The following is a 12,359-nucleotide window of genomic DNA, read 5'->3' as shown; positions in this document are numbered from 1 at the left end:
TGGAGGGAGGAGGTGAGGGGCCTTTAAACGCAAACAAGCCTGAGCTCCTGGACGCGGGAGCTTTGTGGCCCCTCGCTCAGCAGAGGGGCAGGTGAGAGGCTGAAGCGCCAGACCGGTGCTCAGTCCAGACTGGCCCTCGGACCCAAGGCCCCACCCAACTTGCCTCCATTTCCCAGGGAGGCGGGAGATGGGATCCAGGCTCCACCTCTCGGACATTTTCACACACCACTGCTGAAGCAGACAGACCGCATTTCTGGTTCCCGTTCAGCCACCATCTAAAATGCACGTGACGGAGAACGACTCCTTTTTCCAGATTCTAGTTAATGGAGCTGTGGCTGGCCTCCTCAGGGACAAGGTGACAACAAGCATCAGATGCTGATGTCCTCATGACCTGTTGCCTGCACCACTGGCTGTAGCCCCTCCCTACAGTCCCTTGACCTTGAAGTCTCCCCTCCCATCTGTGCTCCACACCGCTGCCAGATTCATCTCAAAAGCAGGGCTTACCTCATGCTTTGGCTCTCCCTGAAACCTTCATCCCAAGGCCAAGGCCACTCCAACACCCTGGCCTGGCCGTCAATTTCCCAAGTGCGCTGCTCACACCCTCTATTCCAGACAAACGGGCTTCCACGTGGATTCCCGAACAGTCCTTGTGTTTTCCTGCCTCTGGGCCCTCGCCTATGCTGTCCCCTCCACCTCTCCCTGTGCCTTCTGACTAAAGACAATCCTCCTTCCCCTTCCTCATGGCCCAGCCTGGGCAGCTCTGGAGGTGTTCTGCCCAGCTCTCCCTTCAAGAGAGAAGCTGCTGCAGGAGGGGCAGGTGGCTGATGGCTCTCAGCTGCAGTGCCTTCAGAATCCACCCGGCGTTCAATCCAAGGCCACGTGCTTTCCTGGAAGGCTGTCAGGGAACCCTGGGAGGTACATGGGCTTGCGTTTCCGCCCCGCTGGGACTCCTCTGCGGGCAGTCTTTATGCAGAGCTCCCACTGGCCTGGCGAGACCATCTCAGAGCTCACTGTGGTCTGAGGCTGTTCCCATCTGACCCTTTTCTTCCCTCTCTCCTTCATGGATATCAGACCTGCATCCCGTTCTGGATGCTTTCCCTGCCTCCCTGTTCTCTTTCATGAGCAGTATCCCCAATCAACCTCTTATGCTCCTAACTCCTTCTTGGCTGCTTCCTGGAGGACCCGACCAACACATAGCCCTGGTGTTCTTCCCCTCACCCCTTCCTCAGCACCCCTCTCCCTGCTCCCCAGGCTACTCTTTGTCACCCTGTCACCAGGCACTGGGAGCATCTCTTGCTCTGGTTCCTCCCAGGGGTGGTTCTTGGGCAGCTTGCTCTGTGTCTGTGATTTCTCTCCCAAATGAACTTGTGTGCTGTGGAAAAACAGGTCAAGTTCTGCTCATTTGGGATACTGCTGGGCCTGAGTACCCTGCACTGAGTAGGTGCTTCATGAACATTGGCTTGTTTAGCTGCAAATGTGTGCAGCCACCCAGGGACCCGAAGCTGTGTTCTGGAGGCAGTGGAGAGGGGCCACCGGGAAGGAAGTTGGCTAAGGCTGGATGGGTCTGGGTGGGCAGAAAGAAGGGGTCAGGCTGGTGAAGATGATGGGTCTAAGCAGGGCCATTCTCTGGCCACAGGGAGGTGGGGACAGTTGAGCTGCACTGATGCACTGATGCACTGATGCAGCTGCACTGATGCAGCTGCACTGATCAGCTGCACTGACGGCACGGGGCAGGGCAGGCTTGAACTGATGTGGACAGAGGGAGCCATGGCAGGGGTTTTAGGAAGAGGAGGGGAAAGTCAAAATAGAGGCAGGAGAAGTCGGAGGTGGGAGCTTTCCTCACAGGGACATTTTCCTTCTCCTACTTCTCCTGGGGCTGTGGCCGGCATCGCCCCACGTGTCCTAACTTCCACCAAGAGACTGGTGTTCCTCACAGTTTGTGATTCTTCTGCCTCTGGGATCGGACTCTCCCTTCCCTCCCAAGGGCCCTGCTTGGTGCTGTCTCTCTTGGTACCTTGCTCTTTGTCAGCCATCCCTGCGAGGGCGTTAAGGCGTATGCCCCTCAAGGGCTTACTGTTCTTCTCAGCAATTGCATGTTAAAGAGTAATTTCTGAAAAAACAAAATTTTCAAGACCTGCAGAGTGGACATCCACTGATGGAAAAGAATATTAAATTGTGGGATTTTAAGCTGGAAGGGGCCTTGGAGAGAATCTGTTTGGGAGCCCAGCCCCTTGGTCCCTGACAGTGGCTGTGTTTTCTGCCACTGAGGAGGCCGGTCCAGACCCCAACCCCTCAGCCCTGGTCAGTGAGGATGACAGACCCTTGTGTGGGTGAGGAGCCAGTCCCCTGGCTCTTCCTGCTCCCTCAGAAGGCGGCAGACCTTGCTCCTGCCTTCTGCTTAGAGCAGAGTGCTGTGTAGGGCTTGAGGTGAGAGGCCCTGACCTTGGGGGAGGGAAGCCCTGGGTCTGAGGGGTATGTGGGGTTGTGGGGGCTGTGGAGGGTGGCGGGTGACGGGAGCGGAAGGCCCTGATTCTTTATAGCCCAACCCGGGGTTGTTCAGTGTGAGCTGGAAGTGCCCCACCCTCCCCACTACGAGCAGCTTCCTTCCTGCCTGCTGGCAAGGGCTGGGTGGGGAGCAGAGGGGAAAGGAGGGAAGGGAGGGGAGAAGCAGGCAGGGGGGGAGCAGCCCTCTGCAGCTCAGGAGGCCTCTGGCCTCCTCAGGATGTAACTCATGCTGCGTCAGGAGGTTGGGAGTGGAGAAGTTTGCTCAGCTTCCAGATTGCAAGGCGGGTCTAGACATTTGTGGAGGAACTTTAGGCAGGGTCTGTGCTGTTATGGGGCTCAGGCAGTGAGAGGTATTGCCTGTCTGAAAGGGCTCTGGGCTGGCACTGGGGAGCCTGCAAGCAGCCCGGCCCTTCTTGAGGAAGCCACATGGGGGCAACAGAGAGCTGAAGAGAAGTGGCGCAAAGGCCTGTGCTCAGACACCCAGAGACGACGAGACCCAGGATGAGCGAGGGCCACAGTGGCGCGTGCCTCTGGGCCCAGCTGGGGTGGTGGGTCCCCACTAGCCTTCTGGGACCCTGAAGTGGTTCGTTTGCATAAGCCTGAAGCTCCTGATGATGGCTCTGTGACCACCCCGCCCCCAGAGGAACAGGAGTTCCTTTTCTTGGGAAACCTCCCTGCCTCTGCACAGACCACAAGGGATGTGGGGATCTGAGGGTGCAGGGAGCCATGTCCAGCACAGCCCGGGCGGGGGCATCAGGCGCTGTGGCTCCTGTGAGAGGATGCAGGTCTGGCAGCTGCTGGGAGTCGTGGGCAGGAGTGCAGGGACCCACCCTCTGGTGCTTGTAGGTGCCATCCCCGTCCACAGGTGGGCTCCTGAGGGCACGTGGGCCCTGGTAGGGAGACTCTTCTGCCGCCGGGCCCTCAGACTGGTAGGAAAGTCACCGGGCTGAGAGGCCTTTGAGAATCCTAAGACTTTGCCCTGGGAGTGACAGGTAACTGGGCTTCTGGGAGGTCCTGGGGAGTTTGCACTAACTTCCTGAGGGAAACCTGAGTGTCTCCAGGCCTTGATTCTCCTTGAGGTTTAGACTCTTCCTAGAACCACGGCCCTGAGCGGATTCTGTGCCTGTGCGGTGCGTGTGTGTAACCATGAGTATGTGTGAGTGTGTATGGATGTGTATGAGTATGTGTGTGTGTATATATGTGAGCATGTGTGTGTGTGTATGTATGTGTGAGTGTGTATTATGTGTGTGTTTGTATGTATGTGTGAGTGTGTATTATGTGTGTATATGTGAGAGTGTATGTATGTGTGTGTATGTATGTATGTGTGTGTATGTGAGTCTGTGGGAGTGTGTATGTATGTGTGTGTATGTGGGTGTGTATGTGAGTATGTAGTATGTATGTGTGTGTATTTATGTGTGTGTATGTGTGTGTGTGTAAACACACATGTGCACGTGCCCATGGGCAGCATGTCCTGGGGCTCCCTCTTTGACCTGCCTCCTTATTTGGTCCCTGCTCCTCCAAAGCTAATTTGGACAAAGAACATCAGTGTAGATATGAGTGTTTTTGCATCCATGGGGACTTGAAATTGTGCTTCAATCCTGGGATCTAGAGTGAAAACGAGGAATTTTGAGGGTCGGTTGAGGTGTCCCAAATGATGACCTTGGGGGTCCCTGTCTCAGGCCGTGCAGTCCTTACTTATAAGGCCACGGTTGTCAGGGATCAGTCTGACAAGCCCTGCCTCCTTCCTCCCTCCCCCTCTCCCCTCTTCTCTCTTTCAATCCCTCGGCTGGCCCAGTTTCCTGGTGTGGTTGCTGTGGTGCTGGGTCTCTTGGGAACCAGGGCTCTGAGCATCAAGTGTGCCCAGTATGGAAATTCTGTAGCAAGCATCACTGGGGATTGGCTGAGCAGAGCCCCTTCCCCCTGCCTTTCAGGTGCCCCGGGCAGGGGCCAGGCCCTCTCTCCAAACCAGGGTGGGAGGGAAGCCTTTAGATCCATCTACTGATTTGTGAGATATGGAGACCCTGATCCCAAACCCTGAGGCACCAGCAGTCATTGTGCTCTTTTTCCTGCCCTCCCAACTGGGTTATAAGCCTCTTGAATCCCACCGATGAGCAAATGAGACGTTCCTGGTATATTTGCTGTGGATGATCTGGACCTTTCCTGGGGTTCCCATTCTGTTGTTTGGCTTCCTAAACTGCAGCCCAGTAGGAACTGGTGGACCCCGGTTCCTGGAGGAGCCTGATTTACATGGTGTTCTGCCTCGTGGATCCAGAAGGGGGAGCTCTCTAAGCCTTGTCTTTTTCAGGGGAAAAGATTTCTCTCTTTCTGGACATTCTGGGCTCCTGCACCTTGATCCACCTCTGCTGTCACCTTTACACCCTCACCAACTTTACCTTCCTACAAGAAGCCCCCACACTGGACTGCTGTTCTCCAGAGGGATGAGGATGAGGTGTCCTGACAGCTGTTGTCAGCTCAGCCAAATTCTCCCTCAACCCTGCTCCTTTGTAAAGACTTTCCTTCCCTTTCCAGTGGAAACACGATCTCTCCCTACTCTGAAGTCAAAGCATTCATAGTCTGCGCCACTTCTTGGCACTTGGGATCCAGGACCATGTGACTTCTCCTGTTGGCTGCCGTTATTGGTATTTGGCGCCTGTAATATTGTCTATTCATGTGTAAGCATCTTTTCTTGCCAACTAATTGCAAACTTTTAAGGCCCGGGGGCTGAATTGTATGCCTTGTATTTCCCTAGGGATTCCACACAGGTTGGAGCACATGGAAAGTGATGGATAATTTTTTTGTGAATAGATTGGGGAGAGGACGGAGTCGGAGATCTGGTGATTCTGAGTTCTCTTCTCTAGTCCTTAATGTTGGCTGATGTTCCACGGGGTGGGATAACTACCCTTTAGGATATGGAACTAGTGTTGGGTTAGCATTCCCATGCTCATCCCCCCACCCAGGCTGGTGTAGGCTCTGAATTCTGCCTGATGAGTATAGCAGAATGAACAGGACATGGTTCTGGAGAGCTGACATAGCCACCTCTGTATCTAGAGCTCTCTGGGTCTTCTGTCCTCTCTCTGTCTCTCTTTCACACACACACATGCACACGTACACACACCTTGAATTCCCGATTTCCTATAGCTCTTGTTATATGTGGTAGATAGTCCCTGGCCTGGCCTGGTGAGTGTGGGGAAATTACTTGACTAAGAACCAGGAGACCTGCTTCTTGTCCAGTTCTGTTTCTAACTTGTGGCATGACCTAGAGGAAGGATCTGAGCTGCTCTGAATCTGTTTTCTCATCTACAATATGAAAGTGTTCACTTCTGGCTCTAATATTTCATAAAACAACAGAACTCCCCAAGGAAGGCCCAGGAGTTAAAAGTGCAAAGTTCAGGGGAGGCTTCATATCTTTTCCTTGATGACTTGTTTCAGGGTGAGGGAGGCAAACACATTCTGGACATATGGCAGTGGGACCTGAGGCTTCTTAGTACCGATTGGCAAAGCCAGCTCTTGCTTCACTACATGCTGCCTCCTGGAGCTACTGTCCAGTTCCAGAAGCACTGTCATGGTTTGGGGTGATTATTTAATTCACTGTGTCCCAAGGAGGGCCCCAGTCTCTGTCACCGGAGCTGCCCTCCGTGGTTTCCTGGCGAGCCTGGCAGAAAGGGCTTTCAGCACCTTGGACAGAGACAGAGCTCCAGCCCTGCAGGACCTGAACAGCCAAGAGAGCTTGGGATCTCCTGCCAGGCCAGCCAGCTTCCCTGGCGGAGTGGCACCAAAGTGTGGTTTGCTCCTTAATATTTTTCAGTCCCTCAGAGACATCCTAAAATAAAGTGTCCTAGTCTCCCTTGTAATCAGAATACTCCTCCCCATCCGACCCTCCTACACAGTAATTCTGGAGCTTCAACTTGCTAAGTTCTGAAGCCTCACTTAAGCCCCTTCTGGTGTCTCAGGAGGCTGAGCCCCACCCTTAAATCAAAGGGACAGATGGCTGTTAAGGTTTCAGGCAGAGGAAACTTAAACTGACCCCTCATCTTTCTTATTTGGTGGTAAGTAGATCCGTGGGAGGACTCCATACCTGACACCTACTGGGATCTTGCTTTATGAAGATGCTCCCTCCCTTCCTCTGTGCCTGAGAAAACCCTTACCATCCAGGAGGGCGCAGCCTTCCCAGGAAGCCCTCCTGGCTGCCCCAGCCCACTCAGAGCCCTCCCTCCTCTGGACTCCCTGCATGTATTGTCAGTAGCACAGTGTCACACCAGACTGTTTTCAAGACATTTCATGCCCGTTTGTTCTCTCCCCAGTTAGATTATGAATTCTTTGCAGGTGGAGCCCATATTCTATGTCTGTTTGCTTTCAGGAGACCCCACAGTGATGAGCACACAGCAGTGTGGAATGGGAGGCTGATAGGTCTGAGGGTCTTCTCACCTGCCCTTAAGGGTCTCCCACTCCACTTATTTTTAGTCTGAAATAAATATCCAGGGTGCTATCTGTGGAGTAACTATCGGCCTCAAGGACACCTAGGATCAGAGAGCAGAGGCAGGAGGTAGAGGTGGAGATGGGTATTACCATCGGTGGGTGGGCAATGTGGTTGTGTAGAGTTAAGGAATCACTCACTCTTGGGGCTGGAAGGGATCTCAGAGATCATCTTGTTTGATCTCCTCATTTTACAGGTAAGGAAAGTGAGATTTAATGATCCTCCTAAAGTTACACAACAAATGGGCCCCTTTCCATTGCCTCTGACCTGGTTCAAGTCTTTGACATCTTTCCCCCGGTCTACTGCACAGCTTCGTGTGGCAGATTATATTTTTCCAAGATGGTCATGCCAATAGATCCCATCACACATGCTTTTCTTATAATATGTCAGTGACATTCCTCCATTGAGAGGTGGTGGTGTATGTTCCTCTGTTTGAATCTGGCAGGCCATGATTACGGCAGAGGTTATTTTATGTGACTTTCGAGGCTAAGTTATTAAAGGTGATACAGCTGCTGCCTGAACCTCTTCTGGGACACTTGCCCTTGGAACTCAGCCACCATGCCAGAAGGAAGCCAGGCAGCCACGAGGAAAGGCTTCATGTCGGTGTTCTAGCCCCAGTCCTAGGTGAGCTCCCAGCTTACAGCCAGCATCAACCACCAAATGTGAGTGCATGAGCCTTTCGGTCCTGAGTTGAGTGGAGCAGACACAAGTGGTCCCAGCTGAACCTGCCCAAATGGCAGACCCATGAGCAAAATAAATGCTGTCATTGATTTAGGTCACTGAGGTTTGGGATGGCTGTTATGCAGCAATAAGTATTCGAAACACCTCATATCTGCCTCAGTTTCTCCTAACTATTATACACATTTCATTAATTCAACAGACTCTCATTAGATACCAACTATGTGCTAGGATCTGTACAGAGACAGACATGAGTTCTGTATTCATGGACAATACATTTCAGCTGCCACTGCTGTTCCTTTGTGCACAGAATAAAATCCATACTCCTCAGCCCTCTACTAATGGCTCTAGCCTATTCCTCCACTGACACCTCACCAAACTCTTTTTTCCCCAGACCTGATCTCCCTTCCCCAGTCTCTATGCCTTTGCTCATGTCGTCCTTTCCAGCTGCAGTGCTTCTGCCCTGCCCCCTCTCCACCTTCAAGGACCTGCTCTGAAACCTCCTCCCCTCGAGAGACTCTCCAGTTGAAAGTAATCGACACCTCCTTGTAATCCCACAGCACTTACAGTGGACTGTACAGTAGTCTACCCATCGCCTGCCTATCACCTCTCAAGCCTTGGTAGACTGTGAACCCCTAGAGGAGGGGTCCTGGCTTATCCCTCTTGTCCCCCCACAGGGCCCAGTACATAGGAGCCCCCCAGTAAACATCTGTTGATGTGACTAGTAGCAGAACAGGAATTAGAAGTCAATTCTCCTGAATCCTAGTCTCCAGCACCTTACTTGCTTCTTTTGACATCACCATGGCAGGGAAGAAGTCCCACAAATGCTGGGTATCACAGGGTGGGAGAAGACTTTGGTTATGGGCGGGGGGTTGACAGGATTGCTGCGTGCGGAGCTGCAGACGGCAAGGAGTAGAGGGAGCTCTGGCTTCTGACTAGGAGTGAGGTGGGACCCCCTCTCCCTTCCTTCCTTCCCTTCTTGCTTTCAGCAAGCCCTGAGCACCCACTTCTGGGTGGTTTCTTTAATCTTCCTCTCCTCCAACTCCAGTTCATATCTGAAAACATCTCTCTTCTCAGGACCCAGTTGCACAGAAAAACAAGGCCCCACTGTGCAGTCTAGGCTTCCCCTTGCTCTGTGTTCCTCCCCCCCGGGGTTTCTGAGGAACCATTCCTCCATAAGCTGTCTTTCCTGCGCCCATCTGACTGGAACTGCCTCCCAGTCCCCAGTGAGTGTCACTCGCTCTCCTGGGCCTGATTTTGGCTGCCTTGCCTGGCCAGCTCCTTGGGGGTCCAGAGGGGCAGGCTTTAATTTCTTTTTTCCTCCCAGGATGTCCTGGCTCAACTCCTTCAGACTGAGCAGGAGTAGAGAGTGGGGTGGGCAGGATGTTTTCCGCAGACTTTTCTCCCTAAATTGTCTCTTTCTGGGAGCTGGGAGGAGCCTGTGTCTCACTGTCGGGACAGCCTCTCCCTCCCCTCAGTCACCAGTGGGGACAGTCCCTGCAAAGGCTCTGGAAGCCTGAGGTGGGGGTGGGGTGGTGTCTGGTTGCTCTGGGTATTACAGTTGAGCCCTTTCCTCTTCTCCCTGACCTGGGGGTAGTGGTGGTGGGAAGGTGGTGGCGGAGAGGCTTCTCCATCAGCTCATCTCTTGCCCTTTACCTCTTGGTGCCTGGCATCTGTGGCCCCGGGAAGGATGCCTCTGGGGAGAGCTTGTCCCCATCTCACAGCCTCTCTTCCTTGTCCCAGTCCTGGGCTGTGGGGTGGCTCAGGGGGACTGCCTTCAGGCTCTCCCTTCAGCCTCTAGGAAGTCAGAAATCTGCATTCGGCTTTGCCATCTGAGTGTGTGTGTGTGTGTGTGTGTGGCGATTATTTATCTCTTGTTAGCCTGAGGGAGCAGCTGTCTCCTCCCCTGCCTCTATGCCCAGGTGAAGGGTTACTCTGTGCCTGGTCTCTTCTCTTTGGGAGGATCAAAGGTCCCTCTGATTCCTTCGTCCTCCCATGGGATAATAGCAGAGGCCTGTCCCAGAACCATGGGTACCCGTGTGGACAGCTGGCCAGACTACACAAGTAGCCCCTGCCCTTCAGCCTGGCTCTCCCTTGCCCTTGGTCTGTAGAGGGCATGCCACATTGTCCCTTTCCATTTCTTCTCTCCCCATGCCCATTTTCCCTGCAGGCCCTTTCTCACATTCTCAATCCCTTGACCTGAGAGGGAGGATGCCCCACTCAAACATGAGCCACCCTGGACTCAGGTCAGGCAACCCAGCATCCGGCGGGTGGCCTCGGGTCGGGGGGGCTGGGCCCGTCATAGACTGGGTACTGGGCCTGTCCACCCAGTACCCAAATGGATTGATGTGCCTGATGCCAGGTCACAAAGGAAGGGTAGTCTGTGCCACCAAGAGCCCTGGGCATCTTCGAGTGCGAGCGAGGAAGCTGCCGGAGGTGGCGAGGGCCGAAGTGATGACTGTACAGGCAAGAGCCTCTGGTCTTTTTTAGCATCAGCCGGTGGAGCCACCTCCTTCTCTCCCACTGGCTGCCTCCCTGAGTCACTGCCCACCCACCAGCAAATAAAAAAGGGGTGTCATCTGCTGGCCAATGGCCCCATCTGGCCCCAGTGTTTGCATCTTTTTGCTCCTGTGCGGAAAGTGAGAGTCTGGGTAGGGTAGTCTAGCCAAGACCTCTTCCTCTGGGCCTTTCTCCTCCCAGACTCTGCTTCCTTCTCTGCCCTTTGTACCTCCCCTCCCCCCACATCCCATGATGGTTCTCCCTGGTGACAAGACCCACCCCCTTGCTCCAAGGACAGAGGCAGCTGCAAGCCCTCAGGGGCCCCCACATGGCCCCATCCATCCAGCCAGGTCTCTGATCCGGGCAGCAGGGGAGGGGACCCAAGGCCGGCTGCTCAGCTGCCGACTCCTCCCCACCCGCCAGCTCAGCTGTCATCACCCGCCTTCCCGCCCTGGCCTTCCCGGGGCCCTGCCTGGCTGCTTTGGCCGGGGGACACCGCACCCCAGAGACCCTCACTCGAACCCAGGCAGGCGGTGGACAGGCAGCGGGCAGACACCCTGCCTGCCCTTGAGCATCCTCAGGCCTCCTTGCCTAAATAAGGGAGCTGCAGCTGGAGCGAGCCAGCTGGCCGGGGGGAGGGGCCTGCCGCTAGGCCAGGGTTCTCCGAGGGGCTGGGCCGCCGCAGCGCCGCAGGGCCCCGAGCCCGCCGATTGGGCATGCCTGGCTGGCCCCGGGCTGCAGAGGGAGGGCGGGCCGCTCATACAAGGGGATCCCCAGGCTGGAACCTCGCGCTCTGGGGCCTTTCTTTGATCCTGCAGCTAGGAGGCCGCAACTCCCGTCAGAATGTCCCTCTCTGTGAAGGAGGGCCCCGAATAACCCTGGAGAGGGCTGTGTGTGTGCGTGCGTGTTGGGGGGGGCGCCCCTGCACTGGGTGCGTGCCCCTCCTCAGTCTCACCCACTCTTATCTCAAATCTCGGCTGGCCTGAGGCCTCCAGATTGTCTTGCCCTTCATTTCCCGGGTCTCTCCTGACCCAGGGCTCGTCCTCCCAGGGACCTGGCCTCGCCCGTGTCACTTACAGCAGGCACTGAGCGCATGCTAGTAGCAAGCTGGTGCCTGGCGTGGTGGGGGACCAGGGCATAAGGGACCGGCCTTGTCCCTTCAAGTCAGGTTCCTCAGCCCTTCCAGTCCAGGGGTAGGGGCGGAAACCCCAGGTCCCCCCCTGGCCACCTCAAGGCCGGCCGTCGCACCTGTCCTCAGGGTTCCACTACCTAAGGGTCCCTTCCGCCTCTCGGGGCCGCGAGTCTCGGGGGCTCCGGGGCTGAGCGAGGGGCTGGGTGGGGGGAACCCTCGGCGCCTTCCAGCCAATAGGAAGGGCGGGCGCGCGGGGCGTGGGGGGGGGGAGAGGGCGGCGCTGCGGGCGCGCGGCGGGCGGGAGGGGGCCGGGAGGCGGGGGCTGGAGCCCGAGGGGCGCGCGCCGCGTTAACCCTTGCGCGGCCGGCCGAGCCGCGGGCGCAGCCTGAGCCGCGGGCGCCGGAGCGGCTGGCGGCGCGGCTGGCGGGAGCCGGGAGCCCCGCGCTCGGGCGGGCGGAGCGCAGCGCGGGGACGCGGCGGAACGGGGCCCGCGGCTCGGCGGGGGCCGGCAGACAGGTGTGCGGGCGGCCGGGCGGCCCGAGCTCAGACGGCTCCAGGCCGGGCCCGCGGTCCGGAGCAGGGAGCCGAGCGGGGACCCCGCGCCCGCAGCCCAGTCCCGGCCCCGCCCGTGCTCTGCCTGGCCGCGGGGTGCGGGGATCACGGCTGGGCCGGGCCGCCCGAAGCCTGTGTCGGGCCGGGCCGGGCCGGGGTGGGTGGGTGCCCGCCCGGCCCGCCCATGGGCTCAGGATGCCGGTGCGGAGGGGCCACGTCGCGCCGCAGAACACCTTCCTGGACACCATCATCCGCAAGTTTGAGGGCCAGAGTGAGTGGGGGAGGGGCCGGCGGGGAGGGGGCTCTGGGGGCAGGCCGAGCTCTCCCGAGTGTGGATGGGGGGGCGTGCCCGGGCCGTGTGCATCCGGTAAGTGCGAGTCAGTGGGGGCTGGTGGCCCTAAGTCGCTGGCCGGGGGTCGCGGGGTCAAGGCTTGGTGCTGGGGGCCATGGGCTTGGGGCCAAGGGGCCTGGTGTTGGGGCTCCTGGTGGGAGGCTCAGCTCAGGCTTCCAGGATCGGGG

The 12,359-nt window shown here is 56.8% G+C and overlaps 1 protein-coding gene across 2 annotated transcripts in view; it reads left to right on the top strand.

Annotated features, from left to right (window-relative positions):
* Positions 1 to 11,698: 11,698 nt before the first annotated feature.
* KCNH2 (potassium voltage-gated channel subfamily H member 2) overlaps positions 11,699 to 12,359 on the top strand; it is a 33,277-nt gene continuing 32,616 nt past the window's right edge. For both annotated transcript variants that reach the window (XM_058533149.1, XM_058533140.1), the window contains exon 1: positions 11,699 to 12,111. In XM_058533149.1, the coding sequence (XP_058389132.1) occupies positions 12,036 to 12,111 (76 nt within the window). In that variant the 5' untranslated portion in view covers positions 11,699 to 12,035. The remainder of the gene's footprint in view (positions 12,112 to 12,359) is intronic.

This window comes from Diceros bicornis, chromosome 3 (assembly GCF_020826845.1).
Source record: "Diceros bicornis minor isolate mBicDic1 chromosome 3, mDicBic1.mat.cur, whole genome shotgun sequence".
Classification (NCBI taxonomy): Eukaryota; Metazoa; Chordata; class Mammalia; order Perissodactyla; family Rhinocerotidae; genus Diceros; species Diceros bicornis.
Note: the sequence above shows the minus strand (reverse complement) of the source record. Positions and strands in the feature narration are given on the sequence as shown.